The 25,811-nt window shown below is 49.2% G+C and overlaps 11 protein-coding genes across 11 annotated transcripts in view; 3 read left to right on the forward strand and 8 right to left on the reverse strand.

Moving 5' to 3' along the window:
* Positions 1 to 246, forward strand: part of Pmar_PMAR023672 (hypothetical protein, conserved) — a gene marked incomplete at both ends in the record, with an annotated part of 3,844 nt that extends 3,598 nt beyond the window's left edge. The window contains one exon of the mRNA XM_002785903.1: positions 8 to 246. Coding sequence (XP_002785949.1) covers positions 8 to 246 — 239 coding nt within the window. The remainder of the gene's footprint in view (positions 1 to 7) is intronic.
* A 1,055-nt stretch (positions 247 to 1,301) lies between these two features.
* On the reverse strand, positions 1,302 to 2,609 carry Pmar_PMAR023673 (hypothetical protein; the record flags this gene model as incomplete). The annotated part of the gene is made up of 1 exon (XM_002785904.1): positions 1,302 to 2,609. One exon carries the CDS (start codon positions 2,607 to 2,609, stop codon positions 1,302 to 1,304), a length of 1,308 nt encoding a protein of 435 aa, XP_002785950.1.
* An 84-nt stretch (positions 2,610 to 2,693) lies between these two features.
* Pmar_PMAR023674 (hypothetical protein) lies at positions 2,694 to 3,935 on the reverse strand. The gene has a single exon (XM_002785905.1). The coding sequence runs from the start codon at positions 3,918 to 3,920 to the stop codon at positions 2,703 to 2,705; it is 1,218 nt and encodes a 405-aa protein (XP_002785951.1). The 5' UTR covers positions 3,921 to 3,935; the 3' UTR covers positions 2,694 to 2,702.
* An 89-nt stretch (positions 3,936 to 4,024) lies between these two features.
* Positions 4,025 to 5,405, reverse strand: Pmar_PMAR023675 (Exosome complex exonuclease RRP45, putative; the record flags this gene model as incomplete). The annotated part of the gene is made up of 8 exons (XM_002785906.1): positions 4,025 to 4,096; positions 4,149 to 4,268; positions 4,315 to 4,452; positions 4,498 to 4,641; positions 4,689 to 4,793; positions 4,843 to 4,927; positions 4,971 to 5,157; positions 5,204 to 5,405. 8 exons carry the CDS (start codon positions 5,403 to 5,405, stop codon positions 4,025 to 4,027), a joined length of 1,053 nt encoding a protein of 350 aa, XP_002785952.1.
* Positions 5,406 to 5,882: 477 nt separating this feature from the next.
* On the forward strand, positions 5,883 to 9,233 carry Pmar_PMAR023676 (hypothetical protein; the record flags this gene model as incomplete). The annotated part of the gene is made up of 11 exons (XM_002785907.1): positions 5,883 to 6,074; positions 6,128 to 6,233; positions 6,283 to 6,444; positions 6,493 to 6,599; positions 6,688 to 6,805; positions 6,855 to 7,021; positions 7,082 to 7,165; positions 7,212 to 7,294; positions 7,566 to 7,688; positions 7,732 to 7,948; positions 7,995 to 9,233. 11 exons carry the CDS (start codon positions 5,883 to 5,885, stop codon positions 9,231 to 9,233), a joined length of 2,598 nt encoding a protein of 865 aa, XP_002785953.1.
* Positions 9,234 to 11,072: 1,839 nt separating this feature from the next.
* On the reverse strand, positions 11,073 to 11,558 carry Pmar_PMAR023677 (hypothetical protein; the record flags this gene model as incomplete). The annotated part of the gene is made up of 3 exons (XM_002785908.1): positions 11,073 to 11,144; positions 11,185 to 11,302; positions 11,356 to 11,558. 3 exons carry the CDS (start codon positions 11,556 to 11,558, stop codon positions 11,073 to 11,075), a joined length of 393 nt encoding a protein of 130 aa, XP_002785954.1.
* A 4,966-nt stretch (positions 11,559 to 16,524) lies between these two features.
* On the reverse strand, positions 16,525 to 17,570 carry Pmar_PMAR023678 (hypothetical protein). The gene is made up of 2 exons (XM_002785909.1): positions 17,477 to 17,570; positions 16,525 to 17,189 (listed from the first exon to the last, which is right to left on the reverse strand). The coding sequence occupies exons 1-2, from the start codon at positions 17,555 to 17,557 to the stop codon at positions 16,737 to 16,739; spliced, it is 534 nt and encodes a 177-aa protein (XP_002785955.1). The 5' UTR covers positions 17,558 to 17,570; the 3' UTR covers positions 16,525 to 16,736.
* A 91-nt stretch (positions 17,571 to 17,661) lies between these two features.
* Positions 17,662 to 19,366, reverse strand: Pmar_PMAR023679 (hypothetical protein; the record flags this gene model as incomplete). The annotated part of the gene is made up of 3 exons (XM_002785910.1): positions 17,662 to 18,904; positions 18,951 to 19,066; positions 19,115 to 19,366. 3 exons carry the CDS (start codon positions 19,364 to 19,366, stop codon positions 17,662 to 17,664), a joined length of 1,611 nt encoding a protein of 536 aa, XP_002785956.1.
* A 517-nt stretch (positions 19,367 to 19,883) lies between these two features.
* On the reverse strand, positions 19,884 to 20,189 carry Pmar_PMAR023680 (hypothetical protein; the record flags this gene model as incomplete). The annotated part of the gene is made up of 2 exons (XM_002785911.1): positions 19,884 to 20,021; positions 20,070 to 20,189. The coding sequence occupies 2 exons, from the start codon at positions 20,187 to 20,189 to the stop codon at positions 19,884 to 19,886; spliced, it is 258 nt and encodes an 85-aa protein (XP_002785957.1).
* A 1,139-nt stretch (positions 20,190 to 21,328) lies between these two features.
* On the reverse strand, positions 21,329 to 23,115 carry Pmar_PMAR023681 (conserved hypothetical protein; the record flags this gene model as incomplete). The annotated part of the gene is made up of 7 exons (XM_002785912.1): positions 21,329 to 21,751; positions 21,804 to 21,998; positions 22,178 to 22,360; positions 22,411 to 22,545; positions 22,595 to 22,726; positions 22,779 to 22,919; positions 22,975 to 23,115. 7 exons carry the CDS (start codon positions 23,113 to 23,115, stop codon positions 21,329 to 21,331), a joined length of 1,350 nt encoding a protein of 449 aa, XP_002785958.1.
* A 1,106-nt stretch (positions 23,116 to 24,221) lies between these two features.
* Pmar_PMAR023682 (hypothetical protein) lies at positions 24,222 to 24,726 on the forward strand (the record flags this gene model as incomplete). The annotated part of the gene is made up of 4 exons (XM_002785913.1): positions 24,222 to 24,359; positions 24,407 to 24,468; positions 24,524 to 24,636; positions 24,686 to 24,726. 4 exons carry the CDS (start codon positions 24,222 to 24,224, stop codon positions 24,724 to 24,726), a joined length of 354 nt encoding a protein of 117 aa, XP_002785959.1.
* Between the last annotated feature and the right edge of the window lie 1,085 nt (positions 24,727 to 25,811).

Raw genomic sequence — 25,811 nt, forward strand, 5'->3', positions numbered from 1 at the left:
CGATCAGATCTCACTGATGAGGCTGTGCCTTTGCTGTGCGAAATGCTCAATATGCTCTCCTACCTACGGCTGTTGGACATATCAGAGAACTACTTTACCTCTGGTGGGATTGGCAAAGTTTCGGATTCTATGAAGGGGATGGAGGGCATAACGTCAGTGCTGGTCAATGATGAGATCATCACAGCGAATTCGGGTGTTCAGACTAGAGTCCAGGTCGGTGTCTATGGTGTGCTATGGGTAAAGTGAGTCGATCTAGGTGAGAACTGGTAAGCAAAGATCTTTGGACCACAAAGAGATGGAAGTCCGGGCAGCAATGGGCAGCGACAATTCCGGGCCTTCACACAAGGCCGAGGAGCTACTAAATGATGCCGATGTTTTCCTCGAGAGGCGAGATGGTAAACAAGAAGCAACCGCCAGAGCTCACGATCTTCCTCCTGTAAAGCCTCCACTGCATAGTTACAATCACTTGTAATATTACTTCATCTAACTTCTTGCTGCTTTGATTTTATAGTAAGTGGCGGAAGAGGAAGGGACAGACACTCCGCATTTCAACTCGAGTACAACAATTTTTATGGTCGGAAACAAGACCATGCGACATCAAGAAACATTCCGTGCATCGACCCGTTTCTGCCACTTGATCTGACTAATCTTTCGTGCATGTTCTTTCCTTCTCTCCTTCAACCGGGCCATACCCTCGGCAACGATCTCCCTGATATAGTGGACCTTTTCTGCATCTGTGCTCATACCCATCCACTGCTCCTTCGCCACTGAGCATATCTCAATACCCAGCCCTCGTAGTAGTAAATGTCTGTACTTGCTATTAGAAGTCAGCTCATTGTGATCACTACCGCGGTAGAAGCATTGACCTGGGCAGGATACCCAACAGGTCGGGAAGGTCTCCCTCACCTTTCAAAGGCTCTAGAGCGACGCATTGACGTACAGCCTGGAGCCTCTCATCCCCGTCTCTGTCTAATTTGGTCTGAGGAGTACCGTCGGAGGTCCGAACGAAATCCACTATGAAAGGCCCGACCGTTATGTTGAAATAAGTTCTATTGCAAACCTAAAGACGCGGCATTCGAAGGCCAAGACCGACCTGTTGACAGTGCACCGACCTGGCCGGCTACACGTCGGAGATCTTGTGTCCAGCTAGTGGGGGCAGCATCTCTGCCCAAGTCTGCTATCTCAGCATGCCTTATACGCAGTAAAGTCTGCTGGGCGGAGGGGCTCAGACTTGATATTGGAAAGGCTGAGTGGCCTATGCGGAAGGCGATTTCGAGACTCTGAGATCACAACAGATCGGCTCAATTGTCGGCCTTGAAATATCTCACTTTCAGTTGTACAAGACAATTCCTGTTCTGGTAGAGAGTTGCCTCAAACCTCCCGACCTGCGCTAGTAACACATCATAGGTTGCAGGCCGGCCGTAACAGAAGTAGCCTAGGCTGGCCAGAGCCCTGCATGCCTCCTCTAGGGGTATCTCCATGCAGTCCTGTGAGCCTACAGCGGCTTCCAAGCGCTTGAAGGCGGACTCGTCGAACATATCCAACAGGAACAAATCATGACACAGTCGTAGTGGATCGACATCTGCTCTCTTTCGCCCCCTCAATACGGTAAGGAGGAGATCCTTGAAGAACACGCTACTCCGTGGCCGTAGCCGCAACTGAGCGAAACTACTGAGCATCTCAGCTTGACTGCTAATAGGCAACTTCAAACGCCACCTGCGTCCGCTGTGCAGGAAAAGGTAGAGGAGATTGGGTGCGGCATTAACCATGGCGAAGGAGCGTATCAGGGATAGTCGTTGTTGAGGAGATATTCTTACAACGTGCATGGCTAAGTGGTCACAGACTGCTTCCAATGCCTGACCCCGCGACCGGAGCATACACAGAGCTTCGACCATCTGCACCATCCTCACACGAGACAGTTGCTCTACTCGGCCCTTCTGATCGAAATAACGATCCACGAGGTAGAGGCCAGCCGGAGAGGTGATGCGAATAGCCGCCAATGACCGCAGCATCGTCCATGCGTCTTGAGCCGAGACTTCTGTCAGAAACTTATCAGCGAATTGTTCCTTGCATAAAACAGTAACGATACGACGGGGTAGGGCATCGGGCGGAGGGCAGCCCCTCAAGTGCAGCCTAGCACATATTGTCAAGACTTTGAGGAGAGTGTGGACGTTGGCCAGCTCGGCTGTCTTCTTATTCTTGAGAGAGGCATTGTGGAGACCGTCCATGATAACCTGTGAGCATTGCTTAACCATATCTCCCACGTTCGAGTCCAATCGTTGAGCACTTGTGGCCAGTAGAGCAAGAGCCGCCACATAATCTGAGGAGGAGTCCGTCGAGAGGTAGAGCTTGTGATGATAGTGCTGCAGTATGAGCCGCATGTCGAGAGACGGTGGCCCTTGCATCTTAGGAAGGGCATCCTCTAGGACCTCATGTAGCCTACGGATGGGTATACGAGGCTGCTCGGCCTGACCACCGCTGGCCGATCGGATATCATTGGCCAGCTCTCGGACCAAGGACGTGTCCGACTCAATGAGGGAAGTAGTTTTACGCATAGCAGCTAGCCTCCGCCTACCAGCTCGGGAGAGCTGTGCTGGCACTGAGCTCATGAGGGGGGCAACTCTAACGGTGTATCCCTAGTGCAGACTATCAGCACAACGAAGAAACACTTCACAGAAACGATTGCTATTCATGCACGGTCGTTACGGCCTCATTGCTTGACCAGGCAGCAACTTGTATAGCGAACCATAGTGGCCGAGATAGAGCACCTCCTGGGCACAGGGAAGGGGCTGTCCAGGACCATGCAGGACGAAGGCTCTTGGGGCCCGGAAACCCGAGGCCCATTCCTTCAATTCACCCACCCATGCCGCTGCTACTTCCGGCGATGACCACGCCTGTCGAGGCGAGCGAGTGACGATAAGTGTTGGGGACTCGGGAGGGACGTACTCTACCAAGGAGGCCGCTGATACGATACTACCTGGCAGATTCCTCCGAGCCCTGGCACGATTCACAGGGTCTGTGCTGGTACCGTATACTCGGACAGAATCATCAGAGCACAGTTGACGAGATGCTGATTCTTCTACCAAACTACGCCATAGGTCATCAGAGCCCGGGAACGCTGATGGCCTGACCGATGCTGCCTCAGAGTTCATCCCAGGATCAACACGTTGGGCCCATCGCCTTGCCTCAACTAGAAATATACCCCCGTCCTCGCAGTAGGGGTCGACAAGTACATCCCTCCCAGGAACGTAGCGTGCCCCGCAGAGTATCGCGGCTGCTACTGAGCTCCTCAAATTCCTACCAGGGCAACGCTTATCTTCGATTAACGGGCCACCCTCTGCAGAATTGAGAGACTTCACTCCGTTACGGTAGCCGTAGTCGACCCAAAGGCCAATCCCACACTCAGGGGGTGTGACGAAGAACAGAAAGTCAGGATGGTCCCTGAGGGGTCGAGGGACCGAACCAAACCCTTTATGGAAGTAGCACTGCAAACCATGGCGCACCGCTCGCTGCACCTCCACATTCCTCATGCCAACCGTACTAGAGTAATCACCGTCAGCTAGTCTAACCCAGAAGGTAGAGTTGGGCCCAAACGACGGCAATACCTCTCGGAAGGGTACATCGTTCTTAACCCATCTATACAGGCTATTCCTATCCCGAGCCTTATGGCCCCCATCGTGACGTAGTAGGCCCAACACATTGTGAGCTAGCCGCGAACGATGCACTATCTTGAAGAGATCCTCCGATGACTCAGTGGATACAAAAACTCCCTCATACGCCTTCTGTGCCTTCTCTGTGGCCCTCACTACCGGCAAGCCCATATTCTCCAATTCAATGTACAATGCATCGATGAGGAACCGCGATGTCCGGACCAGCACAGCAGCGGCAGGAGGTATATCGCCGCACGAGGCTGAAATCATCAAGGCTCACGTGGAGAGCCAACCCTAGCATAGGCATGAATCCGAAAGCCCCCACTGTGCACAACAAGTACTGCTGTGATAGGAACAAACGATATTCGTTAACATCAGACGTTGGCCCGAGCCTTCTTGGCCTTGGGGGCATCACCACTATCATCGATAGCTCCACTGTCACTGCCCTAGAAAAGCACGATACAGCGCTGAGACTATGAGTACCACACTCCCGCCTACTTCCCGCTGGACTTCAGGCCTCTCTATTCCATCAGTGTTGATTGTCAACACCGTCTTGGTGTCGTACTTGTGGTGAATATCCTTCTTGCGCTCCCCTCGTTGGGCGGTATCCTTCTCGAGCTGACACCATGACGAATAGCACAACTCAGATCAAGAGAGCTCGTACAGCATCAGCGATCATCTTATGAACTTCCTTGGCTCTTCCTGCGGCCGCATGTATGCAGTTGATAACAGTGGGCAGCGGACAAGATGTGCCACCAGGCTTCAGCAGACTACACAGCTCACCGTACTGGTTAACAACAACCTGAGAGAGGAGTGGTACTGTCCCGTACCATGTGGTAGTGCTTACAACCAGTAGGGCCCCACCGCTGAGCCGTTCTTCTAGAGAGGTGGGATCGGCTAGTACCGCCGAGGTGGTACCATCAGGGCTTTTGACCAATGTGAACGTGAGTGGGAGGGGCATGTGATGGATCGACAGCGGCATTGGTTCCAGCTAATAGAGGACGGTACTAGGTCTGCCATATCGTGCCCTACTACTACCTCCTCACGGACCACAGTAGACCCTTCCATCGTGGTGACCTCTGACCTCCGGTAATGCATCAGTGCTGCCACGCTAGCTGTTGCTGCTGCATCGCCGACGTTACCCTATGAATATCAATGATAGGAGAAAGAGAGTCTCCCTCCCTAGGCTCACAGCATCAGTGAAGACATGTACATCTAAGCGAACACTCCACACTCTACTGCCACCAGCGATACATAATGCTTCCACATCGACAGCCCTGACAAACACTCGTCACCAGCCGGCCCTACCAACAGTACTACTTGGAGCCTTTGAGCATCCTCTCCAGTTGGTTACATAATGATACAGCCTCGGGTGTTTGAGCCGTTCCGGGCAGCCCTGCGGAGTCCCCAGAGGGAAGTGTGGCACTGCTGACTACTGCACCATAATCCACACTGACGAACAGTTTACCCTCGTTGGGCCTCTCTGGTGGGGGAGTGATCACTTCTCCTGAGCCCATAGTGTCCTATGACAGTTCCCAGCCTAGTCCTACTACCTGTCACCACTGCCCTAACCCAAGTGCTGCCAATACGACACTCACACTGGCCTAGTGCTGGCCCTAACCGAAGCTTCATACGTCGACAGTCGAGCAGCGTCCGTCCATCAGCCCTCAGCCCAACAGTGGAGGTGCTCTTCTCACTGGCCTCGGGGAATATTGCCGAGTAGGCAAACGCCTCGTCCGATAACGTCAGCGACATAGAGGAAGATGTAGTTGGCTGTTGTTGGAGTGTACGGCACGCTGCTGCATCGCTCCGCTGTATTGATTGTCTTTTTTTGCGCTGAAGGTTCTCTTCAAATGGTCACCACCGATTAGTGTTGCAGAATGGTGGTTAAATCGTGTACTCACTTGTCTTGATGCCGATAGTAGCCGATGAGTAAATCTATGCTATCGAAATTGATATAGGCAGACGATAAGACTATGATGTTTCTATACACTAGCCGGTCCAACCTTTCATACACTAATCGGCTTCAGTGCGGCAATATGGTAGAATTAGAGATGTGTTAGGGCTGGAGTGGTAGAGTCATGAACTCAGAGCTTTGTTACAGAGAAAGGAGGCGCTTGTGTTAGGCAGTAGTTGTTGCTGGCCTCGCCCCTCCCTACTACGGCCTACACACCACTACTGCTCCTCAACCCTAACTACCACTTCTACCAACACTAGCATAACATCATCATTATGGCTGAAGGTCTCGCTGACGGTGGAGTTGAATGGTTCAGCTACAATCGGGAAGTGTACAACTTCAATCGGACCATGCGGCAGAAGAACCTCTATCAGCACCAGAAGCAGCGAGTTATGGCAGTAGTGCTGTATCGGGAGGATCTTAGAGATCTATTCGGCCTGACAATAGGGAAGATGGATTGTTATATGGTAGTGACCGCTCTACGGATTACTCTCTCTATCACCACCTTTGCCACTGATAGCTGGTGAGTACTCTACTGGTGGGCTTCTCCACGGAGATGTTCTACAAGGGAAGAACACCACTCCTGGCGCCGAATTGGTTGTTCTGGCCCTGGTCAATCACGTTGGGTGAGTCCTTCAATAGGTCTCTTTATCTTTGACATTTACTCACTCGCAGGTGCCGCATTTTTCTATTTCTTCCTCTCCATCTGGCTCGCCCTGCATGCCTCTATATCGGCTCAGACTTACTCAGTGAGGTCTCTTACCCAATGGCTACGTCTACCTGTCGCGAGTGCCATGGAAATCTCTGAGGGTTCAGCTAGGCTGGAAGACTTCGAAGGTCTGCCTTGGATCACTTCGTCATCATCCGTTACTTCTTCCCATACAGGTTCTGGCGTTGGAGGATGGTTTCGTGTCCCCGTGGTCACCGAATATGCGCGGGAGAGTAACCTCAAGATCCCCGGTCTCAAGCATAAGGAGGTTAAAGGGAAGAATGTACTAGGGTTGGATGGTATCAGCCGTTCACCGTATCGTCTATTGACTTGAGTTCCGCCACCAGAGTTGGTTAAGTCGTCCATTTCAGGAGATAAGAGATCTAACCACCGAATGGGATACATTCAAGCAGCACTTTGCGTTATTCAACCAGCTGCATAGGAAATGGCAGGGTCATGAGGCTTATGCTAGAGTGTGTATGTGTATGGGTAGTATTACTACTGCTAATAGGAGCTTTCCTTACAGCTCACCTAATAGGTACTCTACAGTTTCTCTACGCACTAGCATACTTTGCCTTGCTCTACTGGGGTTACTTCTGGCGCAATCCCCTCGCCGCATACGTTATAGTAACGTTATGTTCAGTGGCGGCTTTACTCAATGCTAAGATGAACTTAACCCTCAGTTTCACAGAATTCTCCATTATGGTAAAACTTGGATCTTTGCCATACCATAATTTGCGCAATTCCCCTTCGTCCTTCCCCCAGGCGTTCCTCACTGCCGTGCCGCCCTTCCTCTATTGCGCTGCAGTCCTCTGTGAATATGTATGGGGTAACAGTTTCAACGTTGAGGTACTAGCATAGTCCATGGACCCCATACAGCAGCTTTCCCCTGTAGCTGCCTCAAGTCAATGAGCGGCCGGCCCTCATATTCGCCCTATCGGCTCATATCATGGGCCTCTTCTATGAGACGTTCTTTGTGTAAGTTGAATGCCTCTTCCCTTACAGTTTACTCTCTCCCCCCTTTTTTGCATTTTCCTACGTCCAGTGTGGGAACATATGTATATGGTCAACTACATGTGTTGGTGACAATATGAAAATTCTGAGGAAATTTCGGGAAATTTCATGTGGGGTTATGTACACTTCTACCAGAATTTGTGTATGAACTCCTATTATTAGTGCGGAAACTCCTGGGCTCAGCTGCGGAAAGCAAACGTATATTCCTCCAACACTGCCTACGTCCCCTTGTAAGGTACTTGACCATGGCCGACAAGAACGGTCTCCCCGTGAAGTTCTCTACAGTGTGGTGTATAGATGTGCTGGGGTTCGGTCTGGAGACTATAAAGGAAGTCCACGAGCCTGTGGCGGAACCGAAGTAGTGCACGACTTTCTTTTCAATGATAGCATGTTCCACTCAGAATTATCAACTCTTCGGGCTTGCCTGGTTTCACTGAGGAGGGCCCTATCAATGACTGGGGAGTGCACAAGCCTACTGGGCAGCAGGACGAGGCCAAGGCGGGAGAGTACCACCCCGACATTTCCAAGGATCTTAAGTTTGCCTGTAGTAAGGCTGAAAGGGATATGCAGAAGATCTTCAGGCATTGGGCGAAAGAGAATCATCTGCTATCAGATTCGGTAGGTCTAGCCAGGCTGATCCACTGTGATTCAGAGCATGTCTTAGGAGCGAAAAGAATTGACTAAACTGAAGGTGAGGTTTGAAAAGGATAGAAAAAAACTGGCACAGCTGTTGGATGAGGAGCGAGGGAAGGGAGATGCCACGCCGGGTACTCCATTCAACCCCACTGGAGGGTGGATAAGACTGGGGTACAGGACCGATGCTGGGGAGAATCTTCCGTATTACCTCAATGTGGAAACCGGCGAGATCAAGTGGGACTCCCCTACTATGGATCCGGGCATATATGATTACAAGGAGACCACTAAGTCTGTGGAGTCCCAGTTGAGACAGTTCGAACTGAAGTCTAAGGCCCTGCTGGACCAGCAGAGAGCGGCCATTCAGGCAGCTACTGATGCTAGTCACCGGGAGAAGGTTAGAGTACCATATCTCCTGTTCCGCTTCGGTAGTGTTGTGATAATGGCGGCTTGGTTGTTTGCCATTGCTGAGACCAGCGCTGAGGTGTCCTTGAAATACGACCCTTCATTTAATGAGAGGAATGTCCATGAACGTAGATTGACGGTGGCTACTACTGATGGTGATGAAGCTGATAGTCCATTCGAGATCACGTATGCAGGGCAGGAAGGGCTAAAGGTCCCTGAGCATTTCGTATGGTACACCCCTCGTAAGATTGGGTGTAGTATTGGTAACGGCAAGACTCTTGTGGCGGACTTCCACTCGCTGCGTGAAGTGTACCCCTCCGGCCCTGCTGTATCGGCGTCACCGTTGAAGTGCGCTGTGGCGACTGAGTACAGCAGAAATAAGGAGATCAAGGACGTTGTTGTTGTCAGCAGGGATGAGGTCTATGTCCTGCTTGACGATGATCAACTATACTCGTGTGCCACCGGAGAGTCTCTTCTCCAAGGCTGGGGCCTGCCAGTGGGAGTAGCTCCCATCGCGGCAATCGCTGCGAAGGGGGAAGCCGAATTTGCTCTGGTGTCGGCTGGTGATGGTAAGCTGTATGTGGGGTCTCCCTCTACTGGTAGATGGAGATCAGTAACACGACCTATCACTGGTACCTATAAGGGCTGTACATCTATCCAGGAGACCTCTGCTGGGGACCTTGTACTCCTGATGCCTGAGGAACGCCTGATGCACGTTTTCAATTCTCGAGGGCTATTTGTGGGGGCCCGACCTATCCCTCGTGGTTACCTCTCTGGTTGTGGTGATCAGCTGTTGGTTCAGTCTGACGCATCAGCACGCTTGTCTATTCTTAGAGGTTTGCGGATAACCCCATCGCCAATGTAGGACAGTCGGTGATCGGATGGGGCTCAGCAGTGAGCTGCAGCGTTCGCTTGCTACGTTATATCGGCGCTAATGATGAAACCATTGTTGTTATATTCATTTGCATCATTGCAACGTACGTCTTCCTTTAGCAGGATCTCTGTGATTTCAGAGGAAGGACAAAATTGTAGTACCTCATCAATATTTATATTTCGCGGCGATATTCACAGAATTACCAAAACTTGTGTTCAACAGTTGAAAAAAATCCCTGACTTCCTGACAATGACCGTCACAATTCACATACTCATTACGAATGTGGCGTGAATCCCGTTTCGTTACATTTGCAGTCGCAAAAATGATGGAGACGATTTGGCACATTGGCACCCACTGCCCCAGCTACAGGGGCGAGGGTACCAATCGACAACTAAAAGCTGTCCTTCCCCCTTAGGGTGTTCTATGATAGTATCAAACCCACCGCCCTGAATGGTCCGGCCTTTACTATCGACAGCAAGGTATTGCGTAACTGCTACCGAACAGAATGCAATGCAATCCCAGTAGAAACAGCCACGATCTGCATGCCAGTAGTAGTAGTAGTAGTAGTAGTAGTAGTAGTAGTAGTAGTAGTAGTAGGAGGAGGATGATGGGTGGATGGGAGGAGGAGGAGACATCCTCTCTCGGAAGGTAAGGGACTCCCTTAAAGGGAGAAATACCAGACAAACCACGATCAGAACCTGAAACTAGCGGTGTGCTACTTGTAGTGCCGCCTGCGGCGCCACGTGCTAGTGTGCCTCACTGAGCAGGTATGATGGGTCTCAGTCCAACTTTTTACTTAATGGTGGTCTATGAGCGGCCTAATCAGACTTCCTCGACAGCGTTCTACTTGAGATATCATCGGATGATAACCCGTGGCATCCGATGCCACGTGCTAGTGAGCTCGACAGAATAACTATGATGGGTTTCAGTCTAAGGTTTCGATGCGAGTGATCGACTTGGACTCACTTAGTTGTATGCTACTTGGGGTGACCCCTGCGGCGCCACGTGCTAGTGTGCTCGACGGAGTGACTATGATAGGTGTAAGTCGAATTTTTTGATCCAAGTGGCCTAAATAGGCTCACTTTAGAAGCCATTGTATCGAACACTTGAGCCAGTCAGACCCACCGTATGCGAGTGCCCAGGTTGTCGTCAGCTAAGAACACGCATCATTTTTGACAAGGAGTTATCTTTTATTTTACCCTCGCAATAATTGACTATACTCTAAGATATAAGATATCCGTACCCGGGCTACTCAGAAATGATGCTACTATGACACGTAAAAGCCACGGGTGAGAAAATAGCAATCCCATCAGCGTATCCACTTGCAATGTTAGTATTGCACGAAAATGACGAGATGCCCTGAGATGAACTATGAAATCATATGGCACAAATTGAGTTAATATAATTGCAATGTTATTGGTTCAATATCATAGGGATTATCCGTGTAAGATCTTACCAAGTTCAACGGATTATCCGTGTAGCATCTTGCCAAGTTCCCAAACCCCCTAGTCCTTCGTCTTCCGCAGCCTCATCCTCCACCATCTGCTCTTCTGCAACCTAAATCAAAGAACGCATTCCTACAAATGACAAGACATCCCGTCGCACTCGAGCAGCCAAGTTGTTAGCGTTAGGACCGAGTTGCGTATGACCTCCATTCTAAAAGGGAAACTCCCCGAATAGATGGTGGGTGTGAGTTATAACCTCTCGTCTACCAACCAAGGCCTGAACAACTTCTCAATACCAGAGTGATACTACAGTCTCACTAACCTGGCCTCCTCCTTGTCCTAGCTGCTGCTGGATACCAGCCATAGCCTAAGCAGGTGATCAACATTAGGAAGCTATATTGCTCCCATACCGGTTGCCCCCTTGTTCCATTTGTCCGTTCTGCTCCCGAGCGTTAGCCTGAGGAATGCTACAACAGAAAGGCGGAATGCTGAAATACCTGCTGTTGTTCATTGTTGCTAGCCTGTTCCTGTTGTGGAAGTTGCTGTTGTTGACGAGCTTCCTGCTGTTGACCTCCTCGTTGTTGGCCATTAGCAGGGGGTGGTTCCCCTTGATATCTAAAGTGAAATGAAGAAAGACTGACTTGTGGAGTAGCTATGATGATTAATACCTTTGTGCCTTGATGATGTTAATTGTTTGCAACGGCATATTGGAAGGAAACAGCCGAACAAGATGAGATCTCGGGGGCTTGATGCCAGTCTCACCTTCTCCGTGAGCAGACTTGGACCAAACCACCAAGGTCCAACCACCGTCGTGGTTTACTCTCCTCACGACATCATCAGCGATATCGGAGACAGACAAGGCCTCGACCATTGTGGATTCAAGGGATACCTGCAATTAACGAAGTAATTAGAATAAGCAGAATGTTCAAACCTACCGTTCTGATGTTATTCGTGGCTACCAGTTCTGTCGTCAAACTACTGTTGATGGACAATTCACTATCCACATCCAACGTTTCCACTCCCAATCGCATCACCCAAGAAGAAATACGAGGGGTAGCAATACAAAGGCATCGAATACCATAAAGACCGTCACAAAGTTTACCACCACATGTGTCCAGTACGAGCCCAAACTTGGTGATCTCGATAGTACCACCAATGATCACACCAAAGGAATAACGAGCAGTAGTCTCGGAGGGGAGGGACGGGGGATATTAGCGCCAGTGTACGGCATAAGCCTATCATCAGTCTGAAGCAACCTGGTAGAATCCTTTGCCAGGGGCCCTGGCACAGAGTCCCTTCGCCATAGGGTTGACAGAGCGTGATGATATCACCCAATTTTATAGAGCGCACCCGAAACAAGACGACACCAACCAGAAACAATCTCTGGTTCATGAAATCAGGGAGTGAGCAGAATTAATTCCTCACTTTTCGAAACAATAGAGCGTATTTGACCCTAATAGGGTCAATAGGAAATAGTATTTCCTTGACTGCGAGAGCAGAAGAAATTGCCCTCTCATCAATGAGCTCACAAGAATAACCAGAGTTCAACTCTGGTTATTCTTGTGAGCTAAGTGAGCTATTCTTATAAGAATCAACTTGATTCTTTGTCTATGAGATCGAAGAGTAACCAATAATAATCTACTGTTTATGAAATCAGAGAGAGATATCGGAAAGGGTTTTTATCTATGACTCAAGAAAAGGATGAATATGATTCCGTATTCATCGAGCAAGGATAGAATAGCCAAAATTAATCCCCAATTTATCGAGACAGGAGAAAATGATCAGAAGTACTCGTGAACGCTTCTCACAAACCAGAACTAAGTCATCAAAAAGGAACCCTCCTTGCGCAATCGCCAGGAGTACCCTCTAATGTACCTTTAATAAATAATCAGAAGCAGTTTGTGTCCTTGTTATCAGCGAAAAAGTCTCACCACTACGGAGACAACCCATCAATAGGTAACGATCATACAAAGCTTAGTCAAGAACCTTCGTTGGGCACCACCTTTAGTACTGCCTCCTGCGCCGTACCGAGGATGACTGATGCGCAATTTTGTACCAGATGAACCACTCTTGACGTGTAGAAGGTAAGCGTGCAAAACCTTCTTACTGGTGCTGTCACTGGTAGTAGCCCTTCCACAACCAATGAGGGGTACTTCATGTAGACTGATAACTTTCATCCTCTGTATTGGAAGTGAAGCAGTAACTTCTGTACCAGATAAGATCGACATACGAAATATGTGACTAACTTGAGCAAGGGAAACTAGAGCACACTAACACGCGCAGTGGAATGGGGTCGCACACATTGTGACACCTCATGTACTAACGATTGATGATGTCGACTCTACCCTAAGATGCTGCTGCAAAAACGACTTGTTGTAGTTGGTAGTGTAGTTCTACTGCTGGCTGATAGCCGTCTCGAATGACGAAGCAAGTTTGGCTGAGAGAATAAGTGGGAATATGGTAGGGCAATAAAAGCCCGATCAACTGAGTAGGTTGCCAAGAGTGAACACAACTACAATGCAAGCTGAAAAGGGCTATATGCGACAAGTTACGGAGCCTCGGCCGGCCCCGCTAGACGGGGATCCTCGGCCTCGGCACAGGCCCAAGGAAGAAGTCAATGAGCAACAGAATGATTATTGATTCAATGTTCGAATCGGCCGATGGGGCGCGCGCAGCTATTTGTGTTGAATAAATTCTCACGCTCAGAAGCCCGAGTGGAATGCCCTCTTGACGGATTCTGCTTTCACACCTGCGGAACTGCGCCGACTACAGACGCCAGATCAATCACAGTGCACGATCACGAGCGTCCCCCCCAAGACTAGAAAATTCCACACCCTTAGACAGCGCTACTTTGCGGTTGAGCTAAGTATAACAATCAAATCCAGTGATATATGCTAGCAAACCCCATGGCCTGAAATGTGCCTTAGATGTGAAGTGTGCACCACCTGCGGATGACCCGCTATTATGTTTATCTCAGACCCTGCATATTAATGATATTGTCCAATCTATCATGAGCCCAACAAACCAGGATAAGACGCACTGTGAAACACGATGGAACGGTTGAAATGTTGAGCATGTCTACTTGCAAGCGGCAGGTCCGGGGTTCTAATTGAGGAACTCAATGTTAATCATATTCCCGAATCTGCTGTGAGTCTAACGAGTCTTAACGAGTGTAATCAGCACTTCACATCCGAGGCATTGAATCAATGCCATTGATAATTAAGTCTTAGTAGTAACAGAGGAAAAATTTCCGGGTTACTATAAGACTCTACTACCAGCGGCACCCAGTAGGAGCAGTGCTCAACGGATAACAATATCAGGAGCTAAAAACCAGCGGAACCTCGCAGATGGTTGCAAGACAGTTAGAATAACAAGGAATGATAGTCAGCATCACAAGCTGTACAAAATAGACAACAGCAAAGCTTAAGCTGATATCAGCTTAAGCTCAAGAGCTGATATTCGTTATGACGGATATAGATCGAATGAACATGTGTTGTTAGTTATGTGTCATTATTCATTGCAGTTCTTCCCTTCATTAGTTCCGTTTACGATGCCAAAACGCGGTTACTACAACAACAACCGCTACAGCAACAACAATTACAACAACAACAATCATCAATACAGAAGATCCCGGCAGTTTAAGTGGAGAAGATGTGGAAGACAGGACGAAGCCCAACATGGACTCGATGAGTACATGTTGATGGCTTTGGCCGGATACAACCACACCTTGCTTCGCGAAGTAAATTGGATGCAACAATCATCAATACAGAAGATCTCGGCAGTTCAAGTGGAGAAGATGTGGAAGACAGGACGAAGCCCAACATGGACTCTATGAGTCCATGTTCATGGCTTTGGCCGGATACAACCGCACCTTGCTTCGCGAAGTAAATTGGATGCAACAATTATCAATACAGAAGATCCCGGCAGTTCAAGTGGAGAAGATGTGGAAGACAGGACGAAGCCCAACATGGACTGAATGAGTTCATGTTGATGGCTTTGGCCGGATACAACCGCACCTTGCTTCGCGAAGTAAATTCGATGCAAGGTAAGTCAATAATTTCCTCTTATCAACATGATATTTCTCTCTTACAGGTGCTCCTACTACCACTAATCCGGCTGCTACTACTACTACCGCTACCACCAGTCCGAATACTACTACCAGTCCCACTACTACCAGTCCGAATACTACTACTAGTAGTCTACTACTACTACTACTACTACTACTACTACTACTACTACTACTATTACTGATGTAACTACTATGAGCCCGACTACTACTGCTGCGATTACTACTAGCTCTACCACTAGTGGTCCAAGTACTACTACCACTACTGCTAGTACCAGTGCTAAGAGACACGCGACTTCCTAGTTCCTCTCTTGCACTTACGTTTTTGAGTATTGCGTTAGTTACTAACTGGGATTGGCTTAGTCACATTCTTGAGAGAATGACCTCAATTTCAGAGGCACTACGGGAAACTAAACGGATGAACCCAGAGTTATAGCAACAGAAAAGAGATAAGAGATCGAAAGTCCTTGGTTATCACCGAGCCCCGAGTGCATCATCGGAATTTCGAACCCTTGATTCGGCACCTCAGTTGGCGGTTAGCATGTGCTGCAGAAGGCTTTCTACTTTTCTCTGAGGGATTTCCGATGATAATTTAGTAGATGTGGACTCAGTGAGCTCCCCCCCTCCGTCACGAAGGCCTAGTTAAGTACCTACTATTAGTCCTATAACTCAGTCACCAGTGTTCCTATTCGGTCTTGTAGCAATTTTCACTGTATCACCCACATCCGAAGCCTACTCCACGTACTGAACCTAATGTAACACTACAAAGTACCAAGAAAATATAGAAAGATATACTTTAATTCAAATCGAACCCGGATTACTGGCAAAACATTCTACTTCACTAACTATTACACCGAAATTTCTATATAGAAATAGTGTGTGTTAAAGTCGTCGATTGTTACCTTTCAGTCGATCAAGTCACTCACACTCTGATAAGTCCAATAGGACATAGTAGTATTCCACTAAAAATCGAACCTGGATCAATCGGATAACTGCGTGCAGCACTAACCATTACACCATACTATCTATACAATACTACGGTGTATGCTAGTGTCACTAGTATTTCCACATAACTACACTAATTGCTATACAGTAAAACTATTTCCTACACTTCAATAAGTACTATAAAATTCGAAGAAATTATCAGATCCAAATTCGAACCTAGATCACTCAGATCACAGCATGCAACACTAACCACTACACCAAACGCCCTACATAGAATTAAGGTGTGTGCTAGAGTCGCCGGTTGTTCGGACCTACCGTACCTACCATTATTGCTCCACCAGAACCTACAATAGACTCTTCCTACCCACTGCTGCAGCATTGATCACTATATCATCCGTATCCGAAACCTACCATGAGTACTGAGACCCATTGTAACTCATGCCTCTACCAGGAATCGAACCTGGAACCCCCGAACAGACGCGCGCGACCTTAACTTACTAGACTAACCCGACTGCTGGTGCTACTCCTGTCCATCCAACCTGGCCAGTATCATCGGGTGGATCAAAAGGCTGATAACTTTTATACAATTTATAAACTAAAAAAATAAGATCGTCATTGTACTCAGCTCGCCGAGTGGAGTCGATTGGTACCAGTTTCAGGCCGATACCATGACTAGTTATCGAAATCGATGTCTCGTTCCGACATTTTTGGAGAGAGATGAATTGGTATTAGATGCGCGGCTGGAGCCCCTACCCCACCGCGCCGGTGTGGCGGCGGCGGAGCGAAACAAAATGTGTGTGACCACGACTGAACGCAACAGCTCCCGGCGAGAGGCAGGCTTCCTCCTCTGCAATTGAAGTCTCATTGAGGGTGAAAATAATAGTACGATTAATGTGCTCTGTACATGGCAATGGGTATTATTATACATAGAACGGTTAGGCTGTGGAGAGCGTTCAGGAAAGTAGCTGTAGAGGCAGTGAACAGATGAAAACATCTAATTGGGAAAGGATGCAAGTGATAATGAGGAAAAGGAGAATCCTAGAAAGTACTCTGAGCTTGACCAGACTCGGTCTTCCACTCCTCCAAGTCCTTCCAGTTTCCACCCCATGTACCAAAGTAATGCCATCGACGATCCTTGTTATAGTCACAGAACCACCACTTCCCTCGCTCCTCATACCACTTGTAGCTCCAGCTTGCGTCCTCATCGAAGGTGTCACTCCGGGCATCACAATCATCATCACTATCATCGCTATTAGTGTAGCCCCCCTCTGTGAAGGCACTGCCACCAACCCCATTAATTGTGGAGGAATCGTCTCCAAGTATTCCGGCAGCGGCGGAGCGAAGCAAGTTGACAATCACCGGGTTAACACTTATCTCGCCAGGCCGATGCGGCTGCCGACAGAAGGGGCACATCAAGCGCCCAAAACCCCGGGTCTCCCCTAAGGAGGCTATGCATTCAGCACAGAGGTTATGGCCACACACGCCCAGTACCTGACAATGCAGAGATACTCATAGGACACCTTACATCAGGACGTCTTTGTAGGTCAAAGACGCCCTGATGTGAGGTGTTCTATGGAATAGGTCCCAGATCGTAAAAAACAGATTAGAAGCTTGAGAATCACCAAACCTTAATGGAGGATTTTTCGTATCACGTGGTTCTCTAGGCTTCGTCACTGACAAAACCTCGAGAACCACGTCGCCCAAGGAAGGAGACCCTATTTTACCACACTGGCAGGGGAGAAGGAAGAGGCCGCATCTTCTACTCACTACGAACCTACCTTAGGTACGTGGTTTTGAAGATCGAAGTTTGTCGAGCAGTACTCGCAGAGTAAGTCACTATCGTAATAGGAGTCCGACATTCCCTACAATACTACTGACAGGACCAACATGAGGATCTCCATCGTAGCGACAACGCAACAGCTGACAACGGACGGACGAAGCATCCCAGTCGGCATGGAAATGGTCATGTATGGTCGGGTAGGCCGAGACTTTTCAAGTGTCCTATGCTAAGTAAGAGCCTCTCCTCTTCCCCCTTCAGCTCCCCTGCCCTCTGATAATCCTCTAGAGCCACAGCCCTTCCCTTCTCCTCTCGAACAGCCAACAGCCTCTCCTCCTCCCATGTAAGCCTCTTGCTCAGGCCCTTCACCTCCTCATTCAGCCTGTCAAGGTCCGCCTTAGCACCCTCTACAGCCACGTGTTCCATCAGTGCCGCTACGTCCGTTCCATAACTTATGTTATACCCACGCGCAGTCGTCTCCAGCTCAGGGCTGTGTTGCAGCCACAACACTATGTCCCTCAGCGGTTCCTCCTCATCCTCACCAAGACAAAGGGCCAGGAAGGTTATAACCTCATCACTCTTCACGCGACTTAACTGTTGCCTCAACACGATGGCCTGTGGGATCGGTAGCAGACCGACTAGAGTCTCGGGCACAACATCCAGAATATCGTCATGGCTAATATCATCCTCCTCCAGCCCCTCCCCTACTGCCTCTTCTGATACCTCCACCACCGTTCTGATGACCCCAAGGGGCCCTTCCAGCAGTACTCTTCCACTCAACCCCAAGCTTGCATCATAGGCCTCACTGTGAGATAGCATGGCGAGCACCAGAGGCGTACATTCCCTATAGTTCCATAGGAGAAGAGCAGCCACCCCTTCTGACAACAACCCAGCTATCTCTTCCCCCCTGGGCCGACCGTTAGTTGCAGCCTTTATGCTCTTCCGTAGAGCCTCCTCGAGCTTCTCGGCAGTGAAAGCCGGTATACTGTAGAGGTAAGGACAGACATTGCAGATGGAAGCAGCCAGGGCCATCGAGGCATCGGGCATGTAGGGCATGAACCGGAGTGAGGCCACTACTAGTACGTCCAACAGGGACCCCCCTTCGAATGGGGCCAACGATATCATCCCCTCCTCACTCAGCCTCCTAGCATGAATCTTGCTAAACTCGCATTTCCTCAACGCTACGACACTCCCTCTATCCTCAGTTATGATGACCAATAACCCCACCAGCGCAGGAAGCAGTGTCCTATATCCCTCCGATGGGGACCCCTCTAGCAGCGCATCTGCCACCTTCCGAGGGATCCGACTCTGGTCATGCCCTTCCTCCTCTTCGCCAGCCTCAGCCAGTGCCTTCACAATGCGGTTAATGAGTCCTACGACGGGCAAGAACAACCTCGCCGGCGATGGTGAGGCATTCGCCTGCTCCAACCTAACGATCGAGGCGGGCCCAGACAATCCAGTATTAAAATGCTCACCCGTCCGGAGGCCCCCGTGGCTGCCTAGTATAAGGGAATACTCCACGGTAGAAGCCCTCGCACTGCGACAGTAGCAGCCACAATAAGACCACTGCCTCCGAGGAAAAGGTGCATGCCTGAAGAGCTGAAAAATACCACCCCATGGACGGTGCCCATCCTATCACCTCTGATGCCTTCCATAGCGAGGCGCCATCGCCCTGGCCAGCTATGACCTCGTCTTCGCTCTCCAAGGCTGCTAGAAGGGCTGTCCATAAATCCTCCCCCCTCGTCGGATCAACAGCCAGTACCTCATTCATGGCCCTTACCAGAGGAGCCACCCTCGGCCCACCAAAGCGGCGACCCTCCCCGAGCTGAGGACTGTACGAGACAAGCCCATCGGCAGCTTCACCATCATCATCAATGGGGGCCGTGTCCATGAGGACAAGAGCTACCCGTGTCATCATTGCCGCGACCTCCCCTATCGCACACTCCCTCCCTTCCGCCGCAACAGCAGTATGATTATCCGCTAGAAGGGTGAGGAAACAATGAGCAAAGCGTCCCAGGACGACTCCACTTCCTTCCCCGGCGGGACTCTCTAGTGGACAACAATGAAGGGATATTAGCAGGAAGCTACGACAGAGGGACATCAACAGGCTTGCAACGTCACCTTCATAGTCTTCAATGAGATCAGGTGTCCCCAAGGGCCAGGCAACCACACTGAAGATGGCACTCCTCACCAGTGTTGGAAGAATATGTGTTTGCTTTCCTCAGCTGAGCTCAGGGGTTTCGTCACTCATCATAGGGTTCATATACGAAATGGGGTAGAAGTGTAGATAAACCAGCAAGAATCTCCCAAAACTTTCTCAGAATTCTCATATTGTCACCGACACATGTAGTTGATTATGTGCATATTTTCCCGAACTGCTCCTCACAGCTACACCCGCCCCCTCCCTACTACTTAGGGTCCTCTCCAGGAAGTTCCACCAGCCCCTCACTAGTCATCACATTCAGGATCGCCATCAGAGCCTGGCTGACCATGCCGGGGGCCATCCTCTCTGGTCTCGAACACACAAGGACGGCGAGAAGTGTCGCCTGAGGACCACCAACCCCTTCTCTCTGCAGTGGCTACGCTCCCATTACGAAGCCACCAATCCTATCTAGGACCTCTATCTCTGCCAAACCCTCTACCTTCCATACCCCATCTAGGGCCTCGATGCATCGGCGAATTGCAGCATGAAGGGTCTCTAGGAGGGCAGGCATGAGTCTCTACCATAACAGCGACAGAGCCCCACCATCGTCCGCCCTAGCGATGGCCTGCCGCAGCGTATGTGTTGCTGGAGGGTATTGCCTGATGGTACCACTAAGGTCGCTGAGGGAGGTGAAGATGATCTCTACAGTAGAGGCGGGGATATTGTCCTAAAAAGCGACTTCAACGCTCCCGAAGACAGCCCCCGTGTAGTGTAGACAGACCAAAGCCTACCAACACTGCGTCCTCCTAGACAGTAGTACCATGGTTGTTCCGAGCTCTCGAGCTCCCAATATGAAGCTACTGAGGACCCTAAAGGCCTCCTCTGTCCGCTGCCTCAACAAGCCATCATTTTCCTTGTCATCCCCCTCATCGGATACAGCATCTACCTGCCTGCCTTGACCAAAGAGAAGACTCAACATATTCAGGTAAACACTGAGCCGAGTAGAGTAACATGGTCCAGAACCCAACAAAGGGAGGATAGGGCGTGATTAAACTCCCAACGGCGACAAGGTAAAACCATCTAGGCAATCTCGTCGAACATGACTACTAAGTTCTCTTCCAATCTCCATCTCCTGCACAGTAGAACTACTAGCTGTTGTTCGCTCCTCGCCAACCATCATCAGACCATGGAGTCAATGCTTCCAAACTACTGTCACGACACGACACTTGTTATTACACATCACGAATTATAATCCCAAACTCAGAGGCAATGTGTTTGTTTCACTTTACTTTCTCAAGAATCATGATCAACTCCAGAACCCAGTTCTCACAACCTACCAGCATCACCGAGGTAAAGGCTCAATCAAAAGTAACGATGCATTTATCATTTTCCAGACTTCCCCAGTATCCTCACAAAACTCGACTAAATACACATTATTGCGTAGAGAAACTGCGTCCCAATAACGTGTCGTCACGACACAAAGATTTAGGGAGGACCAGAAGAATATTAAGACACAAGTAACTGACGAGACCGCCTGGCCGCCTTCCCTCAGACGTAGAGGGAGGCCAGCATTCATCAACATGAATAGGTAAACCGAGAGCAATTGCAGTAGTAGTGGTAGTAACAACAGCACGTACAACAGAGTTTATATATTATATAAATACTAGGAACAAATCGGATTGTTGTTGTTGTTGCACTGACAATAAGTGCTTACAGCTGAACATCGGTAATACCAAGACGCTTGCCCAGGTCCAAGAGCTCTTCACGGTAATAGCCTTCGAACTTATCATAATCTGTCACCACGTTGGGATCGACAGTAGTGTTGAAGTAAAACTGGCCGTTATATGACATCACAATCACTTGCTCCACAAGTGTGAGGAATATAGGATAGATAGCCTCTATCTGTTTGCCGCCAATACAGCACGGCTGGGTAGGACCAGGAACATTAGAGAAGATAGCAGTGTGTCTTGAGTAGATGGCTCGAGTAGCCTCTTGAGCCTTTCTCAGAGGATACAACGGCATAAGTTTGTTGCTGATGAAATTAGACGTGGTAGAGTCCAACGACTTCTTAAGACGATTCATCGCGCCATCAGTTTCCTCTAGTCGGGCCAGGGGACCATCAGCTCGAATAGCCTGACGGAGCAACACAGATAACTGTTATGATAACAAGAACATCATCCCTTACTTTGCTCAGGTCTGCACTGGCGAACGACCAGTTGTTGCCCAGTCTATCTCCCTCAGGTGGGGGGTTGGGACCAAAATCAATTGGAGCCCCAACGGGTATAAGGATCCTCATAATGGTGTTGTTGTCAACAGCAGCGCCACCATATCTCCTCATAGCACCAACCATAGCTCCCAATAGCACATCGTTAACAGTAATCTAAGCCATAACTAGTAAACAATACTAATGACATATCAAATTTGAATATAATAAATTACGTGTTATAAACTAATGATAGATTTATTAGAGACCTATCAATACGATATCATGACCTTTATTCTCTATAATATAGCATACCACTCCCCACTCAAGTGCATCCAAGTACGGCTAAGGCTCACCTTGCCAGGGGCCTTATTCTTGATTGCCTTCACGTAATCAACAGAGAAAGGCTTGAAACAAATCGACTTGCGGTCGCCGCTGTACTTCATATCGCCGGATCGATGGGAGAGAGGAGCGTTGAACCCAAAGGATGTCTCGAGAGGCAGACTACCCTCGTGCATGTTCGAGACGAATGAACGGACCTGTTGGGAGAGGGGATGAAGGCAGTTGCCAAACTCAATGGTTGTATTACCCATTCCAGACAATAAAGGATGTTGAAGAAGAACTTCTTGATAGGACCGAAAACTACCGGCTTTTTAGCCTTGTAGTTGACGAAGGTGACAGGCTCTCCATCGGGAGTAGTCGCAACCTTGTCTAGCAGTTGAACCTTGAACACTCAGTATTCCACCGAGGCATCAGCATCCAAGAGAGCTTACCAGAGTGAGGCCGTCTGCCACTGTGTGGTGGCATCGGAAAACAACACAGTTCTTCTGTTGGGCTCCTACAGCAGCTGGTAGGAAATGTACTTGCCATAAAGGCTTATCACTGGGTAAATCCTCGTTGATTATCTACACCCAAAAGTTCCTTCAAAAGCACCACAGACACACGACTAGTCCTCACCTTATCGACTTCAGTGTCCAACTCTTGACGGTCCTTAACAGGATCATGAGTGAAGACATGGTCGGCCAAGTCAACATCAACCATCTTCCAACCATGGCACTTCACATCGGGCACAGCCGAGAAGCGGACGAATGAGAGCAACTGAACAAGATAGAGAGAGATTAGTGGATACCTCTACTGACCCTCAGGCACTTACATTCTCCTTCACAAGCTTCTCAACAGCGCTGTCGTCCGGAAGATCGGCCTTGAAAAAGACTTCACAGTTGATGACGTTACAGGCCGGCCTTATGTTGGACTCCTTTGGGAAGCAGTCACTCATGTACATGTGCTCCTCCATCCACGACAAGCCCCTTATACCAGAACCTAGGAATAACAACGTATGATGGTACTTCTCAACCTAGGAAGGAGTCTTCCGGTGTTAGCCTACTATTTCCTTCTTCCGACCGAGTCATCCTGTTATGAAGTATCCTGCCCAGTACGAGGGCCAGCAGAGTGACTACAGTAGCTGCAAGCAGGAAGGAATAATCGTCGAATACCATAGGTGAGCAGCGGGCGTTTACAAATCTACCAGCGATACAACTTTCGGCCCACACAGTTGGTAAATGTTGATAACATGCTCACTGTTTACCGATTATACCATACCCAAAATGTCCTCGACCATGACAGGGTATCTTCAGCCGGTCTCATCACAGGAAGTTTAGCCTAAGCCATGATCTTGCTAGCCTGACTTAGCGATTAAACACGAGAAAAATACTCCGAAGTCTATTAAACTTCGCGCACTTTCATCACAAGTAGGATCTACGTTTTAAAGTTCGCTTATACATGTGAAGTTCTCCATTACCACTCCGCAGCTCTCCTGTCTTTGGATGGCCCGCAGGGATGTAAGCCAGAGTAGGATTACCACTGGAAAGGCCGACACTATACCGGAGCCGAAGGGTTATACTAGGATAAGCTCCTTCCTGGTAGAGCTGGGCTTAGTACTCTTATATGACTTATATAATAGCAATGATCACCGAATGTACTATTAGAGCGGGGGTGGCCGTTGGGGATAGGCATACCTCTGTGCTAGCGGTGCATATCAACCTTATCTAACCGTATAATAGTTCGTGGAAAAGATATGAGAAATATTAATACTATTAATATTTTTAATTTCGTCCTATTAATTTAATAGGATTTCTTACCCCTCTCGGAATTCGACGGACCACGCTATACAACTGGTAGGTAGTACTGGAATTACGCTTCTCCCACTGGGGGATCTTAATATACCACATACACGTAGTGGAGGCTCTCTTCAGAGCACACATGCCCTCTTTTCGACTGAGTTGTAGCCGATCACGTAGTACGTTTCCTCCTACCATTGCTGTCCCATATAGCCCTAATCCACGCCTAGCAGGTGGCATCTGGTCGAACAGTTGAGTTTCTTCTTTTTTCTCCCACTTTCCTATGATAACCGTGTCGGTTCAAGTACCCCAAGGGGCTACTGGTGGCAGCACCATTCAAATCATCGATCCTACATCCGGCAGACCATTCCAGGTCCAAGTCCCAGCCGGCCTAAATCCAGGGGACACCTTCAATGTCGATGTACTATAATCATTTCCTCACACAACACTACCATCGTCACTCCTCAGCTTGGGCCGACCATCGTACAAGGCAAGCCTGTTAGTGGTCCTGATCAAGGCTACGGTGGGCCGTAATAACAACCACTACTGCTGTATAGCACGAGGTCACTCTGTCTCAACTTGCAGGCACCATTCGACCCAGGCCCCTCCCCAAACTGTCATCATCAACAGTGGCCCTGCCCAGAGCCCAAGCGCCGCAGATGCCGCTGGCTCTGCCGCTTGCTGTGCATGGTGTGCAAGTAGGATACCACTAAGCCGCTTGGTAGCTCTCCAGCGATCCTTTGTCAGGTATGCTAGCATGCTGTGCTCTCGGTCAGGCATGTGGCTAGTCTCATTCGATTCCATTCGATTGCTGCTGTCGAAACCTCATAGCCGGCAACGACTCCCCCGTCATTATAGATTTTCTGTTTACTAAATTCTAGAGTAGCACTGTCTACATCCCCGTACGTGTGCTTTCCTTCCTTCAACTCGTTCCGATCGAGTCACTGCTCTGTCGGGTTTGCTGCTTAGCCATTCTGCTGTGAACAACTCTGGACGTTCTGGCCTGTAGCATTCAGTTGATCTCTTTATAATGGCAATCTTAACAGTTCAAGTACCACAGGGGGCCACTGGTGGTAGCACTCTACAGATTACGGATCCCGCCACTGGAAGGCCGATGCAGGTTCAGGTTCCGGCCGGTCTTAGACCCGGTGACACATTTAATGTAGAGGTAATGCTAATAGTAGTAGCGGTACTTGCAGTCGTCATTGCAGTAGTGTTCAATGTAGCATCTCTCAGGTTTCACCAGCAGTAGTGACTGCTCAACCATACAACAACAGTGGCTATGGAGGCTATGATTCTTATGGGAACTCGTGAACATCTATTCTTAGCCCGATTGTGAAAAACAATCACCCCCTCAGATACCAGCACCCGCCTCATCAAACTGTCATCATCACAGACAGTAGTCGTCCGCCGTCCGACGACAATGGACAGGGAGCAGCACAAGCAGCCAGCTGTTGTCTTTGTCTTACTAGTAGGTCGTCTTACCTTCTGTTCTCCCTTATGCCTTTGCTTCTCAGCTATGCTCTCCTGCTGCCTCCTGGGACAGGCCATCGGATGAGCCTGTCTTATCATAAGGGATTTGCAAAGTCAAATTCAGGCGACCTCATCGCCGCTCTCACTTTCTCTACAGTTCCTGTCGAAAATACACTTCTCTGAAGGCGACACAATTCTGCACATGCCTATTCTGCTGAGCGACAGTCATCACGCAACGCGTTGTTCCTCTCTAGTGTAATCAGCTGTTTCTCTCACACACTATTGCTCTAGCGTTACCAACAGTGATAACAGAAGATCACATTCAGTCAGTCTTCGGGGTGGTTAAGTTGGAGCTTCGAAAATAGGGAGGGGGTAGCTCGGAGGTTCTTGAACGGGTGGT

This window comes from Perkinsus marinus (assembly GCF_000006405.1).
Source record: "Perkinsus marinus ATCC 50983 genomic scaffold scf_1104296931952, whole genome shotgun sequence".
Lineage (NCBI taxonomy): Eukaryota > Perkinsozoa > Perkinsida > Perkinsidae > Perkinsus > Perkinsus marinus.

Excerpts from the sequence above, each read along its gene's own strand:
- Pmar_PMAR023678 (XM_002785909.1), bottom strand. The coding sequence starts at position 17,557 with ATGTCGGACTCCTATTACGATAGTGACTTACTCTGCGAGTACTGCTCG. Across the intron at positions 17,190-17,476 it reads TTCAAAACCACGTACCTAAG|GTACTGGGCGTGTGTGGCCA; the intron begins GTAGGTTCGTAG and ends CTGCATTGTCAG.
- Pmar_PMAR023674 (XM_002785905.1), bottom strand. The coding sequence starts at position 3,920 with ATGATTTCAGCCTCGTGCGGCGATATACCTCCTGCCGCTGCTGTGCTG.